At 38.4% G+C, this 22,587-nt stretch overlaps 4 protein-coding genes and 1 pseudogene across 4 annotated transcripts; 3 read left to right on the top strand and 2 right to left on the bottom strand.

Moving 5' to 3' along the window:
- Positions 1–153: 153 nt before the first annotated feature.
- On the bottom strand, positions 154–3,985 carry LOC145898955 (uncharacterized). The gene has a single exon (XM_082987647.1). The coding sequence runs from the start codon at positions 3,872–3,874 to the stop codon at positions 983–985; it is 2,892 nt and encodes a 963-aa protein (XP_082843773.1). The 5' UTR covers positions 3,875–3,985; the 3' UTR covers positions 154–982.
- An 869-nt stretch (positions 3,986–4,854) lies between these two features.
- LOC145898323 (adenosine 5'-monophosphoramidase HINT3-like) lies at positions 4,855–5,310 on the top strand. The gene has a single exon (XM_082986752.1). The coding sequence runs from the start codon at positions 4,855–4,857 to the stop codon at positions 5,308–5,310; it is 456 nt and encodes a 151-aa protein (XP_082842878.1).
- A 190-nt stretch (positions 5,311–5,500) lies between these two features.
- Positions 5,501–6,007, top strand: LOC145898322 (adenosine 5'-monophosphoramidase HINT3 pseudogene; annotated as a pseudogene).
- An 8-nt stretch (positions 6,008–6,015) lies between these two features.
- LOC145898965 (phosphorylated adapter RNA export protein-like) lies at positions 6,016–8,809 on the top strand. The gene is made up of 6 exons (XM_082987663.1): positions 6,016–6,615; positions 6,718–6,808; positions 6,924–7,180; positions 7,575–7,698; positions 7,769–7,849; positions 8,018–8,809. The coding sequence occupies exons 1-6, from the start codon at positions 6,308–6,310 to the stop codon at positions 8,252–8,254; spliced, it is 1,098 nt and encodes a 365-aa protein (XP_082843789.1). The 5' UTR covers positions 6,016–6,307; the 3' UTR covers positions 8,255–8,809.
- A 3,390-nt stretch (positions 8,810–12,199) lies between these two features.
- Positions 12,200–15,425, bottom strand: LOC145898962 (uncharacterized). The gene is made up of 3 exons (XM_082987660.1): positions 14,365–15,425; positions 13,899–14,126; positions 12,200–13,504 (listed from the first exon to the last, which is right to left on the bottom strand). Exons 1-3 carry the CDS (start codon positions 15,405–15,407, stop codon positions 13,300–13,302), a joined length of 1,476 nt encoding a protein of 491 aa, XP_082843786.1. The 5' UTR covers positions 15,408–15,425; the 3' UTR covers positions 12,200–13,299.
- Between the last annotated feature and the right edge of the window lie 7,162 nt (positions 15,426–22,587).

Below are 22,587 nucleotides of genomic sequence, written 5' to 3'. Positions count from 1 at the left end.
TGAGGTTGGAGTGCGGCATTCGGAAGTAGTTTCTCAAACAGCTTTTAGTTGAAACTACTTGTCCTGCACACGTACGTTAGTGGGACCGCACATATAAGGGGTCGGGAACCTCATTGGCTAAAGGAGTCATGAAAGCTAACATATTTTTAATTGTATTTCTGTGAGAGCCATATAATATTTTCAACACTCAATGCAATTAACGTGGGCATTTTTAAGCAAAAGCAACAATTTTAGACAACGGTAAATGTACTAATAAGCAAATCGATTTACAGTAATATCTTGGCAAACAAGTTCAAGCAACCGAAATAACGCCTGGCATTTCTTAACACGATTGTTACGTTATCAAAAGAGCCACATGTGACTCGCGAGCCATAAGTTCCTCTGGCATAAGTGGTAATTTAACATATCAAAGCAAAAAGTTTCAAAAATTTATGTTATTCTCATGCATATAACTTCGCATGATATGTCACATCTTGCGTTGCGTGGTTATTGCGCCCTCTTAATTCGCTTCTTTATTGACTGCATACCATGGTAACCATTTTCCGTTGCACATTGGGAGACTTTCGCAACCATTTCCTGTGCAGGTTGAGAAATGTGAAGCAACCAACCTCGTCGCTATCACTCCTACTCATAAATATTTTGCGGAACATTCCTTGCCACAGCAAGTAGATTAAGAGAAACGTTCTGTGAGTCGGGTTTTGTGCGGATGAATTGATTGTTTTGTCGATTCGCGGTTTGGCGGCAACTTAGTGCGACCGATTGTGACTTCTCCAACTCGCCTGAAACCCGATCTCCACGTTTATGTTCCAACTGTTATTGTTCCGACTCGCATCGACTTGTTTAGGAAAAAAGAAAAGGATTCGTATATTTACAACTAACACAAGCGTTAAAAGAGAAGTCTCAAAAACATATTATATGTACAAGTTGTTACGAAATGCAATTAACAATGCGCGGTCAATGGTGAAACTGGAAAAGTTTGTGATCATATATCAATTGCTTCCAATTCTTCGTCTAACTTTTCGATATTATGTCTTAGACTATGGAAACATTTCTTGTGTGCGTAATTGGAAAATATCGCCAACCTTTTTCTTCCCTCTTTGTAGTTTTCTGACTTTATGTGATATAAAATGGCATGCAGCTTGCCGTACATCTCAGCGAGAGTAATCAAGTCGTCTTCCAAACCAGTATAATTTCCATTTTCTGTAATCGTTTGAAGTTTTTGTTGAAGTTCCTCGATAAGCCCGAGTACTTTCTTCCGTGATATACTTTCTTTGATGTTTGATTTTATTTGACATTTTTTGTTTATGTTGTTCCTTACGAACAAACAAAATATCAACCACATTAGGAAGCCTTCTTTCTCTGTGAATTGGGGGTCATTTTCATAAACTTCTCCGTATTTGTCCAAAAAATTATTAGGGCAATCCTTGCAAAACATTATCTCCAGACAACAATAAATTAGATTCTTGACCATTTTTCTGCACGTGGAAAATAACGGTTCCAGCTGCAGTTGAATCATTGCTTCGTACAAAATACTCAAGGAGTGTTTCCCATTCATCGCGAACAAAAGCAAGATTCCGGAAAAAAATGTAAATATTCCATTACTGAAAGTCCATTTGATGAAATTATCATTTCCGTGCTGATTTGGAACTCCCATGGCGATTCTTTGTAATTCCGCATAGTTATTTATAGCCTCTTTGTGTTTGGACAACTGGAGACCTACTTTAATGCACTTGGTCGTTTTACCAAGTTCCAGATAAAGGAATAAAATGTAAAGTTTCTCTTTTACCCACGTAGAATCCTTCCAGGGTTGAAACTTCATCTTTTCACGACGTGGAATAACTTGCTCCAAAAATTTACAGAAATCTTCAGACCAGCTACACGACAATTTTGGTACTGAGCTAGTTTTCTCCATGAAAGCTGTAGGTATTTTGAAACTTTTAACTTTAGAATATTTATCAAGGAACAAAAGAGACGGAACGCCTTCAGATGCCTCAAAAGGCATTTCTAAACAAATCTCAATGTTGACTTTTATCTTTGTTTTTATACAGTAGCGCTCCAACTTTTTTGAATAATTTGTCAACAAATCTTCCCATGTTAAGTCGGGTTTATTTGGTTGATTCGTATTTAGATCAGCGCCCGATTCGGACTTTCCAGTAGATTCATCAAGATTTTCTTCAAAAAAGCTTGCTGCTCTTTCGGGCATAAAACGAAGTGCTGCTTGGCATAAAAAGATGTCGGTTTCAGAGTCACCAGAAGACAATAATTCTCCATTCTTATCGATGTACTCATGTTTCTCTAGAAAGGTTAAGGCTTCTGATTCGCTTGCCATAGTTGTGAATGAAAACATTAAATATAATCTATAGGTTTCGAGACTAACAGGTTTAATCTCAGGTTGTTCATAGACTGAATATGACAATGAAAGTGCAGTTGCCAAACATGATGCCAGGTTGTCCGTGCCAACAAGTGTGATAGGTTTTCTGAAAATTTTATTCTGTCTTCCGCAGATTAATTTTTCTTTCATGTTATAATCATCAACTTGAGCTTGACGATCGTTGTAAACTTTAAGACGAAGTTCTCGAGAAACGGCAATGGCAAATTTAATTTGTTCTGCATCGGGTGGTTGCAAAAATTTTCTTTTAACAAGTTCGTCAACCACGTTGTAACTTTCGGCAAAGTAGATTCCGTGAAACCAAGCCAATAGGTACAAGGGGTTCATAAGCGTTTTGTACGAAATCGTTTTAACATCAACAGACGCATGATCAACATGATAATTGACGAATGTCAAAGATTTTAGGTGTTTGAACAACTCCAATATGACTGTCCACATGTCAATGTTGCCTGTCTCTAACCTTTTCGTCTGAAACATGTCATAAACTTCCTTATTGCCACAACAATAGCAAGTTTGAGTGAGCATTTCGGCCAGGTGATAACCATTCTTCCAGTCTACCTCCGTCTCCAGGTATTTAAGCATTTCACTAACAGGTTTTATTAACTCTGTTTTCCAAGGTTTCAGTGGTGTTGCATGTTGACGCCCAAGAGGCGTTTTGCATGCAAACGGGGCCATGCCATCAAACGAGACACCCGAAGGTGTATAAACATCGTAGAACCAGTTGTACTTTTTTCTCGTTTCAGGGTCGGATGTATATGTGTTGTTTAGAGTCGGTATGCAAACGTATGGTAAAAGAGTTTCCCCAAAGTTAATCAAAACTACCTGAAAAATGACGGCAAACCATCGAAAGTACTCGGTCCGCTGTTCAAGAAATTCTTTGCTTTGATCTTCTAAAAGAATGAAACACTCTATGTCTGAATAAGGTGTAACTTCTCCTTTGGCAAGTGAACCCATGGCCGCCAATGCGAAACGACACGGACGTGTACCAAGAAGTTTTAAGCAACGGTTAACAATACGTTCTATTATGTTCTTGTACTTTTCAGTTATTTCATTCTGTATTCGTTGCATAACATCAATGCGCGACAACTTTTCTTCTCGACTTAACTCTCTCGATAACACTTCAATCTCGTCCAATTGCAAACCGACACGTTCTCTTAATTTTACAAACTCTTCTTTAAACGTTTTGCTTAACTCTACCAGGTCTTCTTCTTTACCATGCGCTAGATTCAAAACATGACCGCACAATTGCTTTAAACTGCGTAGAAATTTTGGTTCGTTTGGGACTCGAACCAACGCTGCGTTGTACAAAGTTGCGCTCTGGATTAACGCAATTTTGTCCGGACTTTTTTCTTCATAAATTTTTCCCAAGTCGTGAAAAATATAAGCTGCCTCACGAGCTGCCTCGTCATCTTTTTTCCTCCCTTCAGAATCACATATTTCTTTTAGTTTTTCAACAAGACGTTCTTCTTCCTGGCTCACATCCATTCTGTTCGCAACAAGCTTACATTCAATCCTTGTTTTATCTCATTTTTGAGTGGTATTTTAAGTGAAACAACATCATATCTGTACATGAACGAACAAATCGTGTTAAAATAATTCTTTTCTGCGCATACTTTTACTATCAAGTCCACATGGATTTGTCGGTGTTGCCTTGGTCTGGCAATTACACCACCAACATGTTGCTGGCGCAATACAACCTTACAAAGCACCTGTTTGAAAAGGTTTTGTTGTAATTGTTAGGTGAAAGAAAAGAATGAGCGCGGACGCGAAACGTGATCGCAACCAAACATGAAAACCAAAGTGAAATAATATACAAAGGATTTAGTATTATTCCGTCTGACCACCCCGACAAGGGTGATTGTGCTGTCACAATAGCATGTATCCTTGGTTGCTACCTTGTTCACTTATATGTCAGCGGCATATAGTTGATTTATGTGACGTATTTAAAGGCGTAAAACAAAGGCGTATATTTTAACATGAATATTTTAATGCCCCACTTTTCATGATACATATGTGTTGTTCATCGCACAATCACTGGAAAACAATTTTTTTCTCCTAAACAACATCAACGGTTTATTTTAAGTTGAGTTGATGACGCTGCAGCCACTTCTCCCTTGGGGTAGGCCACAAACTAATGTGTTGCGTTGTCCCTGCGAGAATTGTACATAATTGCTGCATGTATATTAGCGAAATATGGTATTATTACTTCGTTAGAACTCATCTATATGTTTTTTTGAAAAATTTGGGCGTTTAAAATTTATTTTAGCAAAGATAACATTATCTTCCACGCTGCGTACACGAAATGATTAGTCCGGATAAATACGTTTATGTCATTTAACTTGTAGCCAGTCATGCATGAAAGTTAGTATTTTTTTCTTGGCAGGGAAATAATGTGAATTTTTTTTATAAAATCTAGTTGGTGTTATTACTGCGCCCAAGTAAATCTTTAATACAATAAATGCTCCATGGGGAGCTGGTGGTCTTCAGAAGTCAAAGCCTGTGTTTTTTGTGAAGTAATTCGAAGCATTGAAAACACAGAAGGATGCAAAGACCCGAAAATCCTGAAATGGGATGAGAATTACGTCGTTTTTAGCGACATTCGACCAGCTTCTGCTCACCACTATCTCGTGGTTCCACGAAAACACATCACGAACCCAAAAACTCTCAACGGAAAAGATCATGCAGAACTTATAAAGGAAATGTACGCGTTTGGCTCAACCTTTCTTGCCGAAACAGCCCCGGATGCAGTAAATGACGCCCGCTATGGGTTTCACGTGCCCCCATTTATCAGTGTTGAACATCTTCATATGCACATGATTAGTCCATGTTCACAATTAAGTTTCATTAACTCTCATTTGTTTAAAAAAGATACATGGTACTTTTTGTCACCAGAAGTGCTTATTGAAAAATTAAACAAATAGTATTTTTTTATACTCCTATTTTTTGTAACTGTACCAGTGTTATTGGGTGGCATTTGTGCTATTGTTTATTTTTAACCTATTAATAACGTTCATATTATATTTTTAACCTATCCTCACAAACATTTGTTTTAAGTGCATTGTTGTATAATTTCAGATGTAGGCTAAGTGAATCATTGCAATTTACTATATTATGTCTGACACTGTGAAACTGCTTGAACGCAAGTGTACATTTTGTGACATTATCAAATCATTGGCTCCAATCCATACTACTGAAGAGAAGGCAAGGACATCGGAGTTGTCTTCAGTGCTACTGCACAATGAAGATCTTGCAGTTTTTAGAGATCACAGGCCAACTGTTGTCCATCACTACCTTGTGATTCCATGCTGGCATGTGAAAAATCCAAAAGCTTTAAGTACTCAAGAACACATTGATCTTATCAAAAATATGTTCCAGTTTGGAAAACAATTCCTGATAGAACGTGGATTATGTGATGCTAATAATGTTGAGGTTGAAGGAAGATTCGGGTTTCATTATCCTCCATTCATCAGTGAAGAACACCTGCATCTCCATGTGCTTTTTCCTGCCTCAAAGGTTACATCCCGAAAATACAAGAAAAACTCTTGGTTCTTTCGAACCCCCAGCCAGTTGATAGAAGAAATAGAAAAAAAAATCAAAACGCAAACAAACCAAGCATAAATTGTTGAATGCAGTCATGTCAGTAATCATGCTGTGTTTGTTTTAATCCAGTTTTTATGTTTTTTATATTTTCATGTGGTTGTTTGTGTTCATATAATTGTGTAGTTTTATGGTTTTTATTTATACATGTCACAATGCACTTACATCATATGTTACAATGCACTTACATAATATTTCATTATTTATTTCATTTTCTCTTACATTATGCAGAATGAAACCATGAACCTTGGATGCAATCAAAACACAAGGTTGCACACAATGGTAGTATAGGCATGTTGATAGTACAGGTTACCCAGTAGAATGTCTACAACCGATGCATCATACCGGGCAGCTCATGGTAAAAGGCATGAATCCTCGTCTGAGGAGGAAGGCCAACTCAGCGATGATTCAAGTGATGAATGTTTTGGAAAGAGAATGAAGGTGTCAGACAATGGTTTCATCCGACAAAACCATCAATCGACCGTTTTTGAACAATCTGCTGCCATTAAAGCAGGCCAACCTAAACTTCGGCAGGCAAAAAACATTTGGGGGTCTGTGATCGCCGATCAGTCATCTAACGATATTTCCAGCACATTAGGAACGGTTGGAATGAAGAACTTTATGTCAAGGTAACATTGCATTGTCCATGTTTCGCCAATTTTATTTCCATAATAAAAAGACTTGAGTTTATGATCATTTTTTATGACTACTTTGAAGAAAACTACTTACAGGGGCCCTGAATCCTTTTCTTTGCAACTCGCATACAAAGATCGAAAAGATGCCAAACCTTCCTGGAGCTCCTCTGATGATGAACATGATGAGGTTGGTTTGTTATTAAGGTGGACAAAAGATTTTTTAATTTTTTTTTTAATGCTAATATGTGGCCATATTTGTGGTGCCATCAAATTTTACAAATTCTAACGTTAGTTTTTTTTAGTCAGAAGACGGAGAACAGACAATTGAGCAAGAAATGGAAGATTATCTCATAAAAAGACAACATTTAAACAATCCACAAAACAATGCTTCCAACTCGCAAAAATCAGAGAAGCAAAACCTTAAACGAAAACGACCAAAGAAGAGGAAACCTGGTCAGGTTCCAAAATATCAGCCAGGACAAAAGGTCACTCTTAACAGAAAGTATGAACTTTCTGTTGAAGATTCAGAGGAGAAAGTCGCTGAAGAACTGGCGTTTAGGTAAATGCTTCCTTGTTTTTCCTGGCAACTTCATATCAAAATCTTTTGGAGTAAAACTAAGTGGTTCCCAACTATTTTATAGTCATGTTCCAACATAAAAGTTAAGTCTACAGACCCTACAGTTAAAACTTACAAACCAGGTTGCATATGTCTGGGTGTAGCATAGCGGACAAAAAAGATTAGAAACCAAACTTAAAAGACTGAAAATGCACAACTACAGAACAGCAAAAAAATACCCAAAATATCTAAATGCAGTTTTATTAACCTGGACCCTTGGAACCATCTTATGAGGTCCATGAACCCCAGCTTGGAAAATGCAAACTTTTGCTTTGCATGAACCTTCTTATTTATTTGTTACTGATTTGTGAATAAAGAATAATTCTTGTTCATTAAGGTTATGGGAAAAGAAGAAGGATTTGGTTAAAGCTCTTGTGTCGGCCATGGGAGTTGAAAAGTCATTGTTTTTATTTGAGAAAACTGCAGCATTGGAACTGAATGGAGGTTTAATGACTTTGCAGGTGATACTTTATCCAAACAAGAAGTTTATTCATAATTTTTTCAATAATGAAGACAAAAATACTTTTCCAGGGCAACAGACGCAGAACTCCAGGTGGAACGTTTATTTATTTGGTCAGACATGATGAGGATCTTGATCAAAGTGCAATTAATGTAAGTAATTGGATTAAGTGTAATGGCCAAGTTAAATTACACCCTGATATGAAAAGGTCATCTCACAATGTTTTTTATGAACTTTATGATTTACTCTAGTATTTCAAGACTATAAAATAGTTTAAAAGTTTGTTTAAATTGTAAAAAACAACTTTGGGACATTAACAGAAAGTTTTTGAATCCGAGTCGCTACGTGAGAAGGAATGGCTCGCGTTAAAACAAACAAAAAAACAACAAAATGTGGAAGTTGGAGAAACCCCACATAACAGTCCGTCACTTAACACATACCACCTGCACGCGCCCTCCGTCAACGATGGTGACGTCATGGATGACGTACCCACCAACTCCCAAGATGTCATCGACGAGGAAGTACCTAGCACTGATATGTTGGAGACTTTCGGATGAGACATGCGTGGATTGAGGATCATATCTAGGTTGATGTTTTTATTGTCGTTGAGCTGACGTCATTTCTGTTACCAATGCTCCGTGAAGTCCACTCTGTGTCGGTCGAACACAAACACACTTTGAAAACTTTCATTTATCTAAAAGATGTTTTCTTCGGAGAAATTTGTTGTTTTGAAGTTTAGTTCAAATTTAATAGATTATTTTGTCACGTTGTGAACTGCGTTCAACCTGTTATTCTCCAAGCTGTTTTTGAAACGAAAAAATTTCGCATACTGTCCTACGTTACATTGCAGGACTTTGTTCCATTAACTGTTTTGCCTGGTTTATTATTATGTCAATTGATTCTATTTTCTTATCTGGTCGTTTTGAAATACATCTGCCAAACGAACAAGGTAAAGCAGGTGATCGAGTAGATTGTAAGGATTTGAATGCTTCCGTAATAATCTCATCACTGTGTATTTCAGTTTGTGGATGAAACCAGTATCACTCGTCCTGCAGTCTGCCACAAATAGAAGTTTGTGTAATAAATGTTCGCAAACAAATAGACGAAATGAACGAGGCAAACATTTTTACAGCGATACTGTTCATTTCCGCTAGATGGCAGACTCGAGTTGTGGCAATCACGATTTGGTGAGCGAAGGTTGGTGTAACGATTCGCTTTGCTGATGCTTACAGGCTACCATCACGTTGTAGGGCTTGTATTCAATGTGCAGGTCAACAGCCGGTTCGTAAACCAACCTTGCTGCGTAAAGTATGAAATTGTAATCACAATAAACATAAGCTAAAGATCTGGAATGGAGAATACGACTGGAAATGTTAAATTTGCCAACTATGTCTTGGTATCTAGAAAAAAAAGATCCCGACGGCTTTTTAATGGCTTTAGAAACCGGCATCTACTAACAAAGTTCCTATGTATTTATATTTACCCGTGCAGGCAACATCGATTTTTCAGTGTTTGTTACAAAACCAGGCGACTTCAATCCGAACTTCTAAAAGTTTTAAATTATTGACTTTCTATCGGAATAAATTTGGTGTCGCTGGAAGTAATGACAATGCTCAGTAGAGGGTTATATTCTGGTAATATTAAGGAATGAGTCTTGTCCATATTTGCTATATTATTTTGGATAGCTGCACCATTGCACACATGGGACGACCATGTCTTACAAAGTTAGGTTGTAATGAGTTATACTGTAATGTTGTACACAATATACGAGTACTCTGGGCTAAGCTTGTAACAACATGTGAATCACATCCTCTTGTGTTCGGTCACCTTTAGTTTTTAATCAATCTCATGAAGTTTTCGTTCCTCTTTCATAAGGTGGCGACCCTTGAGTTCTACGAATCATGAAATTTATAGCAGTGCGAACGTGACCGGATGCACAACACTTCAAAAACTCCCGGAATTTTGCTTTCGTCCAAACAATTTCAACAAACAATTTGGCGAGGAATGTAATACTCAGTGTTAAATTTATAAGCTTACAAATGTGAACTTCGTATTTAAACAAACCTTCCGAAGAAAAACATTTCGCGAACTTTTTATGATAAAATACCTGAAATTAATCACACGTAAATTATACATTTCTATTTACAGTAATTGGACGTCGCTACAGGAAGATATTACTTAAAAATATTTAGTTAATTCATAAATTCGATGACGACCATTCAAGTTTTTGTTTGTATATTTATTAACTTGGGTGCAAAATACTTTTAGCGTTTGATTTTGCAAGGAATGCTTTGCACTGATAATGAACTATTGCAGTATTACTGAAAACGTTAGTGTTTTATTCCTTTTCAAGAACTGTTACAGACACTGACGAGGCTTTTAGCGAAACATATATTTGTCTTCTGTGAAAGCCGACGGATTTTTAGCAAACGGAAACATTGATTTCAATAAATGTTTTCAAGAACATTCATTAATTTACATGTTTTTTTTTTAATGTTTTCGTTTAAGTTAAAACAACGGACTACGGACTTCGACCCTATAACCAACCTGACCTGACCGACCTCCCTTAGTAACTTGGTAACCGAGGAAAATCGCTTGCTTTAGTTTTTGATTTATGAAAAACAAAACTAAAATTAACCTCCTATAAAAACCCTTGTAGTTTGTTACCGACTTGTAGAGCCATTGTTTGGTGGCAGTTTCACATCAATCTTCATCGTTTATACACGATTTACCTATAGTTAGTATCACTACATAGCAAGTAACGCCTATAAGGGGCGGTATGGAATTTCCCATGTTGTTGTTAAGACATTACTCAAGGCGCTGGCCTATAGAGTGAACTTCTCAGTTACCTGCTGGGCATTACCTAATATGTGACTAATCAAATTCACCGTATGTCATTTTTGTCGTTTTACGTTAAAAAGTTGCCTATTAGTTATGGGCTGACATTGTTTTCACCTTTCCAGAGAAGGGCAAATTTGCAACAAGCGTGGATTTCTTTCTTGCAAAGTTGCAGCACAAAACTAATTAATCGAAAACAATTCCCGCCTATATTTAGTTACCGGTCATCCGATATCGTGCGATGAATAACTAGCGAATTAAATATACGATTTTCAGGTCACTTGATTATGTGCCGATACTCTGTAGCCAAATTAAAACCGAGCAGTATAGATACGTGAGTTATATCATTGTTATAACAACTTTTCTTTGGTCAGTTAAACCATCATATCAGACGTGGTTATATCGATCAAAACGTATGAAATGCACGTTACTATCGTCATATGCCGCTTAAAATACTTATTTTCGAAATAAATTTGTAGTGATAATATTCCTGTGCTATGACCTAACAGAGAAAAAGCAAAATAATATGAAATCGTGCTGGTTAACAAGCTTTTCTGAATCAATGGTGGTGAAGGATATCACTATTCGTTGACTCTGAAATATGCCCGAGAATTTGGAAAGCTTTGATTTCGAATGCACTCTTGTTCATATTTTTTACAAAAATTACTCTGACTCAAAAAAAATCGAATGTGAAATATTAGTTTTGTTTACGTACGAACCAGTGTGAATCAACGTAAGGGTTCGAAAACTTGTTTCGACAAAACTGATAATTCGATTAAACATTTTCACTATGTTGAGTGACCTGAGGGACTTTGAGGACTCTACCTCCCCCTGGGGCCCGCAGAAGGAACGAATTTACTTCACAACCAATTATCATCACGTGTCATAATTGACGACGCTTTGAAATGTTAAAGAGGTTTGAGGGTTATTTGGGTTTTAACTCCATAGCTGCTTGTTGATTGCCAGATTCCCATTACTTGGTCTTAATGTAATGCACAGCTGCAGAATTTAACTTTCGAATTGTGGGCGACTATATATGTCATTTGCCTCTCAATTGTTTTGTGTATGTGTGATTTCCGTATTTTCTGCAATGTTTAGCTTAAATGCTTAGTGAACTTCGCATTAACTTACGCCGGTCCAGATTTAAAGATGGCATGAACAAAAAGGTTTCATTGTAAAGCAACATCAAAATGTATAAAATTTTAACTTCAATTTCGCAAGCAAATATTTGACGGTTGGGGTTGCATCAGAATAACTGGGGGGAAGTCACTGATGCAAGTTTGCTTCCTGTTGGTTGATGACAGCGTCCTCTTCCTTTCGACAACTCTGAGTCTTTGAATGTTAAGATTGATTAATTTAAACTGCTGTAGCTCGTTGTCACAGCGAAAATTGTCGGTCGTGATTTTAGGAATAAACAACTTTTTATAACCAGAAATGTTCGTACAAATTGCTGTGCAGTAATGATGGCCTGGCTCACTGGTCGTGTGTTTATGGTCGCGCTGGACAGCGTATAAACAAACTAATGGTAACAGTTGACCTCATATAACCTTTAATAAAGGTGTTTTAATGTCTCGCTTGGCGGATATTTGTATTAACTGCGTACTTATCATAATGCAGCTAATTCTCCACTGTTTTTCAAAGTCGCTTGGCACCGCATATTTAACTCAACATGTTGTTTATTTGTACAAAATACCGAAACGGGAAAGAAAGAAATATAAAAACAGTTAAAGCACTTGTCATGAATCCATAGAAAGGTGAAAATAGAGTTATTACATTCCTGTCAGGATGAAGATACAGAGTTAGTGTAAAAAAGGTGTTTTATCGCCGTGCAAATACAATTAGAGCAAAAAACTGTCAACGATACATGAGAAATTATGATATTTATCATTCAAGAAAATTATTCAGTTGACGAAAGTTTATTTAAATAAAAACGTGCAACAAAAACATGAAAATAAATCAACGATGAAAATATAACAAACCGACGCTCTACGTCATATCGCGTGACGTAAGCATGGCGAAACTCAAAGGATGTGAAGGGGGGAACGCGAATTGTTTACGAACCAAACAATAGGAAATCGCGACGATCGCTTCTCGTCGTGTTTGTCTGCGAAATGAAAACCATGGACATAGGAAGGAAGGAAACATACCAGCAGTCACCGCGCGCGAGCGTTCTGTATTCTTCCGCTTGTAAATAGATTATTAATGAAAATGACAAGCATTCGTCAAAAAACTATTGGATGGGTTTGAGTAGCTGGTATTGTTTTGATAAACAAACGACGACTGTGACGCAACGCGTGCAAATCATGCGTATCCCGTAACATACAAACAACACACACTGGGGCGCAAAGTAACCATTACACCGGGTTAAGTAAGGCAGCTTTGGGCAACAAGGAAATATTTAGGGTTTGGTTTGATTTGTTTTTAGTAATTTTGTTGCCTGTTTGTACCGTGCAAGTTTAACGTTTGCTGAGGGTGGGTTTGGAAACCACGAACTGAACGTGACAACAACGCGCACGTTTCTCACAATAACTTAATTCTTTACTCCAAATATAGGATGTCCCGAAACTTGATCAGATTTTCCCATTTTAAACCGCGATTAGATCATTGTTGTCATAGAAACATGATGATTTACGCAACGAGTGCAGTGGGCGGCGTGGCGGAAAACACGAACCTCACGCTCAGTCCTTGCGAAATTCATGCAACACTAGCAGGTTATACAGAAGGCAACTATAGAACGTCTCACAATATTGCCATGTGGCGTACTTCATGTACGGGTTTCTGCCAGTGGTTCTTTGGCGACAACGCTGCTGTCATCCTCTACAGGCGAGCTGGATGAGTGGTGGTTAGCTACACGTTGCTGTGCATCCCTCCTAGACTGGGCCATAGTGAGGATTAAGCGGGTCGTGTTGCTTCGGCCGCCGTTTCCGGACACCGAAGCGTTCTGTGCGCTTCTCCTTTTAGCGAGTTTCCTGTCAAGCAAACGTACACATTAGTGTTAAGCACATACATGGCCACTGTTTCTGCCTATCTCATCAGTGCAGCTTTGGTGACTATGCGACGATCTTGCCCACCAAATGGCAAGACGAATACTTCCATTATTGGCTTTATTGTTTATAATACATATTAGTGTTGATATTAGAAGGAAAGGTCATTGCACACAGAAGCTATGCATGCTTTCGGAAACAAATGCAATGTCAAGGAGTCCAAATTAAACATATCTAAGTTTAGTGTTTTAAAACAAAAATCTGTTGTGTTCGCTACAACGTGAAATACACATTTGTCATTAATCCAATCGTCTGTTTCTCTTATTGGTGAAGGGTATTGTGGGGAAGAAATTTATTAAAACAAACAAACTCAGCTTACTTGGCGCAAAACGGCATGATCATGTTGGGCCAGTCGCGGAAGGACATGATGATGCAGATTATATTGAGAAGGAGGTTGATGTCGAAGATGGCGAGATACACAAGCTCCGGAACAATGATCATCATCTGCACCACGGTAAAGATAACGTCGGATAATACACAGGTTAGAGTCAGGAGAAAAGCTTTACGGATAAACTGGATCACTCGGCGACCTTGTTGGGTTCGGGCTCTGTAAGAACAAAGGTCGTGGGTTAGTGGATCCGTGTTGCAAATACTGTTTTTCTTTAGTGCTGTCTTGCGTTATCACCTTTCCTTATGTTTATATTAGTTGTAAATGTTATAAAAATAAATTATTCAAATAATATAAAATTCTGCTGCATATTAAAGAAAACAAAACTAATCGATGCAAAGCCCTTAATTCGCACCATGGGTGGTAATTTTATTCTGGAATTGTTTCATAATCTTACCTTTTGGATCTCTTGGATTCGCAAGAGCTACTGGAGGTCCTTCTCACTCCATCCGTCGCACTGGACTTCGAGAATCTGCTTTGTTTGTTGGTGTCGTTCTTCACTTTAATGGTGTTGATGCCAACATCCTTCTTCTTGTAGAACACACACGGGGATTTGAAAAACTTCTTCTTGGACTTTTCCGAAACAAAGTGAAAACTGGTCGTGGTTTTCTTCTTCACTCCAGTCTCATCTCTGCTCTCTCCATCATTCGGTGAAGGGCAGTTGTTGTAGGATTCCACCTCCTGTTCTCTCTCATTGGTGGATGCTGCCGTGTCATCCGCCGATCGGTAACGTTGCGTCTTCTTGGTCAGAAGCGGGTAAACGAACAGAGCCAGGAGACTCAGCTGGAAAGAAACGGTGAAAACCACAACAAGTGTGGGGACAAGATCAAATCCCTGCTCCGTTGCAATGTCCCTGCATCCGTCTTCTGATGCTTTATAATGCCACCCGGTCAACTCCGGGATGACGTAGATGGTTGTCAGGACAGCGCCTCCGGTAAGCATGACGAACAAGGTCGCCCAACTGAAGAAGGTCACCACGGGGTTGAGCACGTGGGAAAGAACAGGGTTGGCGTAGAAGATACTTTGACGGAGCCAGAGGAAGATGTAAACCGGGTAAAGGCTGAGGGAGTAGAACACAGTGCTGACTGCCACAGAAATCACACAGTTTTCGTCACGTTGCCACCCTGTCACAGCAACCGCTTGATCTACGACGAAGCGACACACTGCCATGGCAACGCTGATGAGGCACATTCTGTAGAGGATTTTTCCCTTCTTCCCGCTGAGTTCTCTTCCGGGCTTGCAGTGAGTGATGGTGGCGTAGCGAGCCAGACACACGAGAAGGTAGATGGCAAAGATTGTGACGAAACAAATAACAATCTCCGAAAAAATCCAGTAGAGGTCGTTGTAGGGTGCTACAGGGGAAACCCCCTCGGATGAGGTGACGTCATGACCCGTGGTTTCTTGCTGGGCCAAAGCGGACGGATTTGAAGTTCCAGACATGGCTAAGTTTGTCTTATTTTAATTCTGGAAATGGACATGGACTTGTTTACTTGGACACATTGACAAATTTATGGATAAAAAATCATTGACATAAATATTTCAAAATATATTGTGGTGACATTGTTGTGTCATCAAATCGTAATAATACTTGACATCTTTTAAAACATTCAAACCAAATGTCAGGACGAGATCGAGATAATGTCACCCTGCTCACCAAAACCATAAAGCCCGGCTATCACATCTCCAACGTGTTCCCAGTTTTGTCGTTCTATCTATACTCGCATGTTGCACTCGGCGTGGTTTAGTGACACGACAAACCACATCCAGAGCGCCCACAAAACCACACTAATTTGTCGACATTGGCAAATTCGATTTCAAACGAACATTTAAATCTGCCGAATAAACTTACAAAATTGCATATTTGTAAGCAATGTTAAATATAGCCTGATGCACAGCCCAGTCTCAATCTGACACTGCAAATTACCTTGTTTACAAAACAGAATATTTGCCACCAACCCCGACCCAGCTAATGCACCTCAGCTTCCTGTGTTTATCCACTTTATAATAAGCGAAGTTTTGACGAAACAACTTTACCGCGACTCATGATTCCATTATTACGTCACAAAGCATGTAACTCGGACAGTCATATTTGTTCTTTGCCAAATCACCCCCCTACAGCCCCTACCCAATATAGTAGAATCGCGTGACGCGCAATTATGATGCGTCACACAATGTTGGAATCATAGTCAACACATCTCGACAATTTTTTATTCTTTTACCGAAACAATCGACCGCGTTTCCGGCGTCAGCATGAACTTAGGTGACTTCTGTCCCCATATTGCACTAAACCTGCTCAGTCCCTAAACTCGTTAAACCCCTTTGAATCCAGTCGCCTGAGACGGGTGGAAATCCTTGCATGTCAAAGTGCAGAAGGCTCCCACTTATCCAATGTCTACAGACACGTACAAGTGTGACAACTGCGTACTCTCGTCTACGCGACAAAACAAGTCATAGAAGCAAGCACTGAATCCGCATATGTTAAAGTTACGTAAAAGGTATTGAGAACATGCATATTTTTTCCCCTCTGCCAACAGATTTAAGCCAGCCCACACTTGGCCCTATATCGTACCAGCGTTAGTGTAAACATTCTGCAGATAAACATTCATCAAAATCGTGTTGGCTTGAAAGGACGCATCACTAACAACAAAACAAATAACTGCGAGACAGTACTTCTGCCTCGTTAAAAGTGCCCAATACAAATATGCAATTTTTGCTCCGAAACAGATACGTCATTAGCCTAACAAATATTAAACCTGGCAGTGATGAAACCGCCATTTATTTGTACTATATAACATTGGCAATAAAGTATATTCTAATCACAGATGCAAGCAACTAACCTTCTTCATTTACAAAGAGTTTTCGTTTAAAACAATATATGTCCCTGAAAAGGATCCACTAGATTTAACAGCCAACAACAACTACATATGTACATTAAAAGTTGCAAATTCCAACACAATTGAACTTGTGTCGCATACAGAGAAAGTGTTGGTTATATTAAAAGCCTCGACCCTATATTGGTACCGTAAACGTTTGGGTTGTACAGATGGCAACAGATTTGGCCTTCATCAATTGGCGAACACTAAACCCAAGAGGAAACGTCATTCACATTACGCTGTTGCACGCACCAAGAGCCATGTTTGGAGTGACAACGAGGTGATATCATATAAAGCAAATTGTCGGATATTGTAACCAACAATAGATTGCATTTATTTATTCAGTAATACTCGCACAGTAATATTATCTATGTACGCTAGCTGTAATAATTAATTATTCAATGACAGGGCTGCAGACAAAATTCTGCGTGTCAAAAACACCTGCATTGTTTGAAAATTGATGCGTCCTAATTCCAAAGGTTCGTTAAATCTTTTCCTATGGCTGCTTCGTCTCATTTTCATTAAGATGTGCAGATTACGCTCACAAAAAGCGCTATTTCATATGAATATCGCCAGCCTTTTTACCTCTTTTTAAACTAGTAACACACCGCAAGAACGACCAAATCTGTCAATTGTGTTAAAGGCTGCAAATACGTTATTGCTACAATGGCAGGTAAACACAAGGTGATGGATACGTGGTCGGCGGGTGGAAATGGAAACGGATGCATTGTTAGATGACAAATATTATTGTGACGCAATGACCTCGATAATATGCTGACGTAACATTTGATATTTGTCTTGTGGCTTTTGAAAAGCAAATGCAAGTGGCCCAGCTAGCATTGACAAATTAATGTACTCTTGGTTTGTTGCACGTATGGGTGTAGATATTTAGGTTACTTCTAGTAAATCTACTGATTTAACATACGATAAACATAATACTTTTGTTTAAAGTTTGCATTATTATAAGCTACTTTAAGCCACGAGCGCCCTTGAATTTTATATTTTTGGCTCAAGCAACCTTTTCCCGTTTGTTGGCCTAAATTTTTTGTCATTTTACGACCAAACAAATGTCATTACGTTGAAATGTATCATGTTTAACATCCCTTGCCCTTTCAGTCGGCCTTATTTCGGTTTCACATTAATGGCAGCCCTGAATAGTTGGTATTTTATGTATATGCTTATGCAGGTTACACAGACCCTGTGTAGCCCACTGTAAGGCGTTACGTTAAAACATTTGCTTACGTGATGGAATGCCTGCAAACGTTACAAATTACTCGTCCACTAATCTAGTTCGTTTAAAGTTTTGGTTAAAACATATTTTTAAATGTCCTAACGTACAAAACTGTAAAAATATTTACACATATGAAAGTTTTTTCGTCAATCTGGGTGTTTTTGTTTGAAGTGTTGATTCCGCCATTGGTCGACGCGGACAACGTTGCCATGCGATCCCGAAAACGATACCCGTGAGAAGCTTACAAAGTCGATTGTGGACCAGTTTCCAAAATAAATCTTGTTCTTTTGTAGCGATTTTGAATGCGAAAAGTAATTGCAGAGTTGTAGCAAATTCCGGGGGCACGAACACAAACCCGAGCCCAAATAATTATTTAAAACTTGAATCACACCCGAAAGTTGAGTTACGACACAAATTTTTAACTTTTAATTGTTTCAAATAGTTGTGACGTAACAAGGCTCTTTTACTGTCAAAGGAGTCATGATTGACGTCATCACAAAAAGTGTTTTGCAGGAGGTTTTCAGCACCTTGCACGTCCACATTCGCGTAAAGAAGACAAAATCACGACTTAAATATGACATCAGGGTGCAAATTCAGCCCCAAACCCGGCACGACCCAAAGTTATTCAAACACATTACTCATTTCGAAATGCATTCAGCTTTGGCTTGAATTACCTCCGAACAGTTTTTATAACACTTCGTGCATTTCACATAACACCATGGAGAGCAACATTAACTCAAACTCAGAGAATTTATTGCGAAAACTTGAGTATTGGCAATATTCCTATAAACTCAACATCATTTGTTATATCTGCACTGAATATATCCTGGTTATTTTGCAAAAATCAGTCAACTTTCTTTCGACGACCTCAGTCTTGCTACAAATAAAGTATCACAACTTACACAATAATTGCGAATGTTTCTTTCCTAGCACGCCAAAACTTGGCCTAATTTTAAAAACATTCGCCTTCGCACTGCAGCAACACCTGCCTAGCGAGAGTTGCCAGAAATCAAACTTGTTTATCTTCGAACGTGGGAAGGAAACGAGGGGTTCGTTCGGTTTAAAGCGAGCGGAAGAAGTTCGCACCTTCCTCAAACACGATGTCAGCATCCAACTAACAACACGCACGAGGCTAACGCGACTATATACTGGTGTGAATCGCACCAAATCTTTATAGTTGCCGCTTGCGCCTTTTTTCTCGCGATATTTCGATGGGCGTTTGCTTGGAGCAGAAGCGACGCGAAACGTGAGCAGTTCGAACGAATGATTGCAAGATTTTAAAACAATCTTTCTCCAAAGATTTTTGTTATCATACGAAAGTATGAAGCGTGTTTAAACGACAAGCACAATCGTTTTACATCCACATGTAATAAACAGCAACTAATGTGCATAAAAAGTGAAAACAAAAATTTGTAGCACAGAAACGCAACTTTCATAGAATATACAAAACCTCGTGTCCTTTGCAAAGTTCAAAACCTTTTCTGGTAATTGCCTTGTTTAATTAAGTTTTGAGCTTAATCGCTTATAAATGCATGGGCGTTTCAACTTCCTCAATGAACTTTTTATGCGAAAAGTTCAACTCACGCGCTATTCAGGCCCACGTTTATTTCGAACTAACTTCACAAAGTGTTCACGACCCTTACGGACTTTGTGACTCCTTTCCATGTACGTTTGGTTGGTTATAATGCAATTACAAATGTAGGCTAATTCGTCAACCACTTTATTATCCCGCGTACTAGAAACCATACTGGCACCTAAACAAACAACAGAAATAAAACTATTTACATCTGTGGCTGGTTGAAATTGATTTAAGGATTTCTACACCAACAAAAAACTAAAAATCTGTCGTTGTCGAAACTTCTTTAACTTTCCGCTTAGCGTGGCAATCAATGCTGCTGTGCCATGCGAGCGAACTATGCAAATTTCAGTTGCCGACATGTCGGTAGCAGCCAGACACACCTAGCTTGCATACGTCACAACTTTTCAAAGACACACCCCGGCTAATATGACTCCACTGATTCAACACCCAAAAAGGTAACTGATTCTGACTTTAGCATGAAGACTTCAAGAGCAAAATAGTTAAATTTTGTTTTGTTTTCGACAAACATTTCAAAGCACGTCCGTTGAAAATAAATATGTTATCTTAGAATAGACAAACTTTCATACTCAAAAGTGAGGTACTTTTGCAGAAACACTTTCTGCAGATTATTGTTTATAGACACACAAATATTGTGCAGTTCCAGCGGTTTAAACGCGATTGAACTCTTTTTCTTTTTATTTTAGCTCGTAAGACGTTCCCACTTCACGCGTTTCATCTGTGGAGATTTGAGTCAACTCCCTGCAGAGTGTCTTATTGCACCTCTGGTTATTCCTAATTGATCAAGTGTTGACATAAGTGGACTTTCTAGCCGGGATATATATACTGTGTGTCAATGGGTCGCATTCATCTTGCACCAATGCAAATTACTAAACGATGCGTTTGATAAACTACAGTTTGACTTGTCTTGAGTGTTTTGCCTTTTGACCAAGTTTGAAAGTTTCTTATATAAACCTGTTATTCATTTAGCAGCAAATATATCACGCATTTTTGAAGCCACCAGCATGCAATTTACAACAGTTTCAAATATTTGACAAATTTGTTAGTTTTTCCAAATGTAAATAAGATCAGAGTCGTTCGTTCGTTGGGCCGTGGTATTGCGCAGCGAATGCACTTTTTAACATAGAAGATCTTAAATGACGACCAGTTGAGGATTACTGTCGGGTTCAATGAGTTCAGAATCCATCAACCGCATAGTCAAGACTGAACTGATTGGTCGGGAATTTCCCGATCGCTGGTCTTGCACCTTTCAGGCGATTCGATTTAAACTCGCATCGACTGCAAAGCTGTCATAAAATCATTAAATGCACTTTGCCTTGTTCACTTATATTCTGTATATCCAGTATAGCCCTTTTCACGGTTTGCTGCTTGCTTCATTAATATTTTTTACCTTTCTTGAATAGCTTTTTCACCACCACTAAATTCTTTCTACAAATTTATGGATTTACTGCGCAAAGTAAACAACAAGATCAAGCAAATTTACACGTCATAGTCTTGCAATGACGTTGCCTGCAATGCTTCAAATATTTTGAAGGCAATTTGGTTGAGATTGGAATCTACTCGTCAATGGGATTTTGCTCGGTTATATCAGCTGTACACAAAGATTATTATTTTAATTAATCTTCTCCATACACAATGCGACTATTAAAATATTTATGCAAAAGTTATGGCGGTTGTTTAATTAAAGTGGTGGAAAAATAATGGTATAAGCAAAGATCAAGGCATTGTTATGCTAAATTAATTATCCATAAGTGATCCCTGCATGATTGGAGTGTTGCAATAAACTACGCATTGTGTTTAAAGCATGTTCCGAGTTGCTTTGTACTTTGTTAGGTTGAAATATCTAAAACCAACGGACGGAAACAAACATTATTTGAATCCTTCCATTTCGCCTGAACGCGTTCGTGAGCGACATCCCTGTCATATGATCGTGATGCCATCTTGGCACTCGTGATTGACGGTGAACAATCAATGCAACTGTTCCGTCGATACGTTTCCCATTTGATGTGCGTTCCGTGTTGAGATTACAGATATCCCTCAACCCTCCCGCTTGGCATCTGCCACTTACAGACACCCGACATACGAAGCGTTCAACGCCAATTTTACCGAATGTTTAAATCGCAATTTGATTGTTACGCTGGCTTAATTCGATAATCTAATCCTCTGTCTTGGGACATAAGGTTGCGGGCTGGTGCTATTGCGCTTCCTGTGACTGAATAACTCATATTCTGTTGCAGACATGATTGTCAGCGGCTTGACCTGCAACAGTGCAGTCTATTTTCGTAGCGGTTTGTGGTCGAATGGCAATTTGCTATTACCAGTTGTACAGTCGATTAATACTGAATGAAAAAGAAAAGTCTGATAATATTAATTAATTTAAACAAATATAAAAAGAATGGGTTCTTCATTGAACTGTTGAAATCGACTGAACTTGATACAACCTATGTTGAGCAGCCCAGCTATAACGTCCACAAAAATGTTTAGAAAAGGTTAACATATAATTTCGACAAAACTTTGTTAACATTTAATTTTTGTGTCATGAAAACACAAAGTTTTCAAATAGAGATTGGAACGCATGTTGGAATTTCAGGTTCCTGTTTTGAAACAAAGTTGCCAACATTCGCACAAACAAAATCATTCTGAACATAAATGGCGCTCGTCACAGTTGACTCTTTACCTCCACCAACCGATCAACAAATTTTGGTTTTAAAGGAACGTAAAAGCTTGAAAACAATTTACTTTAAATATGCTGCAATAACTTTAATAATTTTTTGTTCCTTTTTCGCAGGTCCCACAGGGGATGCAGTCAGTGCTGCGTCACAACAGAGCAAATGAGCGTCTACACGGGCTGTGAATATCATTGTTATTTTGAAGGCGAATTCAATCGTTTTACATTAGACTCTTCAGCATTAATCTGAT

The sequence above is a fragment of the Ascidia mentula genome, chromosome 4 (assembly GCF_947561715.1).
Source record: "Ascidia mentula chromosome 4, kaAscMent1.1, whole genome shotgun sequence".
Taxonomy (NCBI): Eukaryota; Metazoa; Chordata; class Ascidiacea; order Phlebobranchia; family Ascidiidae; genus Ascidia; species Ascidia mentula.
Note: the sequence above shows the minus strand (reverse complement) of the source record. Positions and strands in the feature narration are given on the sequence as shown.

Bases quoted from the DNA above. Each gene is read 5' to 3' on its own strand.
- LOC145898955 (XM_082987647.1), bottom strand. From the start codon at position 3,874: ATGGATGTGAGCCAGGAAGAAGAACGTCTTGTTGAAAAACTAAAAGAA.
- LOC145898323 (XM_082986752.1), top strand. From the start codon at position 4,855: ATGGGGAGCTGGTGGTCTTCAGAAGTCAAAGCCTGTGTTTTTTGTGAA.
- LOC145898965 (XM_082987663.1), top strand. From the start codon at position 6,308: ATGTCTACAACCGATGCATCATACCGGGCAGCTCATGGTAAAAGGCAT. The intron at 6,809-6,923 runs GTTGGTTTGTTA...AGTTTTTTTTAG, and splicing joins CTGATGATGAACATGATGAG to TCAGAAGACGGAGAACAGAC. The intron at 7,181-7,574 runs GTAAATGCTTCC...TTGTTCATTAAG, and splicing joins GCTGAAGAACTGGCGTTTAG to GTTATGGGAAAAGAAGAAGG.
- LOC145898962 (XM_082987660.1), bottom strand. From the start codon at position 15,407: ATGTCTGGAACTTCAAATCCGTCCGCTTTGGCCCAGCAAGAAACCACG. The intron at 14,127-14,364 runs GTAAGATTATGA...TTGTTCTTACAG, and splicing joins GAATCCAAGAGATCCAAAAG to AGCCCGAACCCAACAAGGTC. The intron at 13,505-13,898 runs GTAAGCTGAGTT...TTTGCTTGACAG, and splicing joins ATCATGCCGTTTTGCGCCAA to GAAACTCGCTAAAAGGAGAA.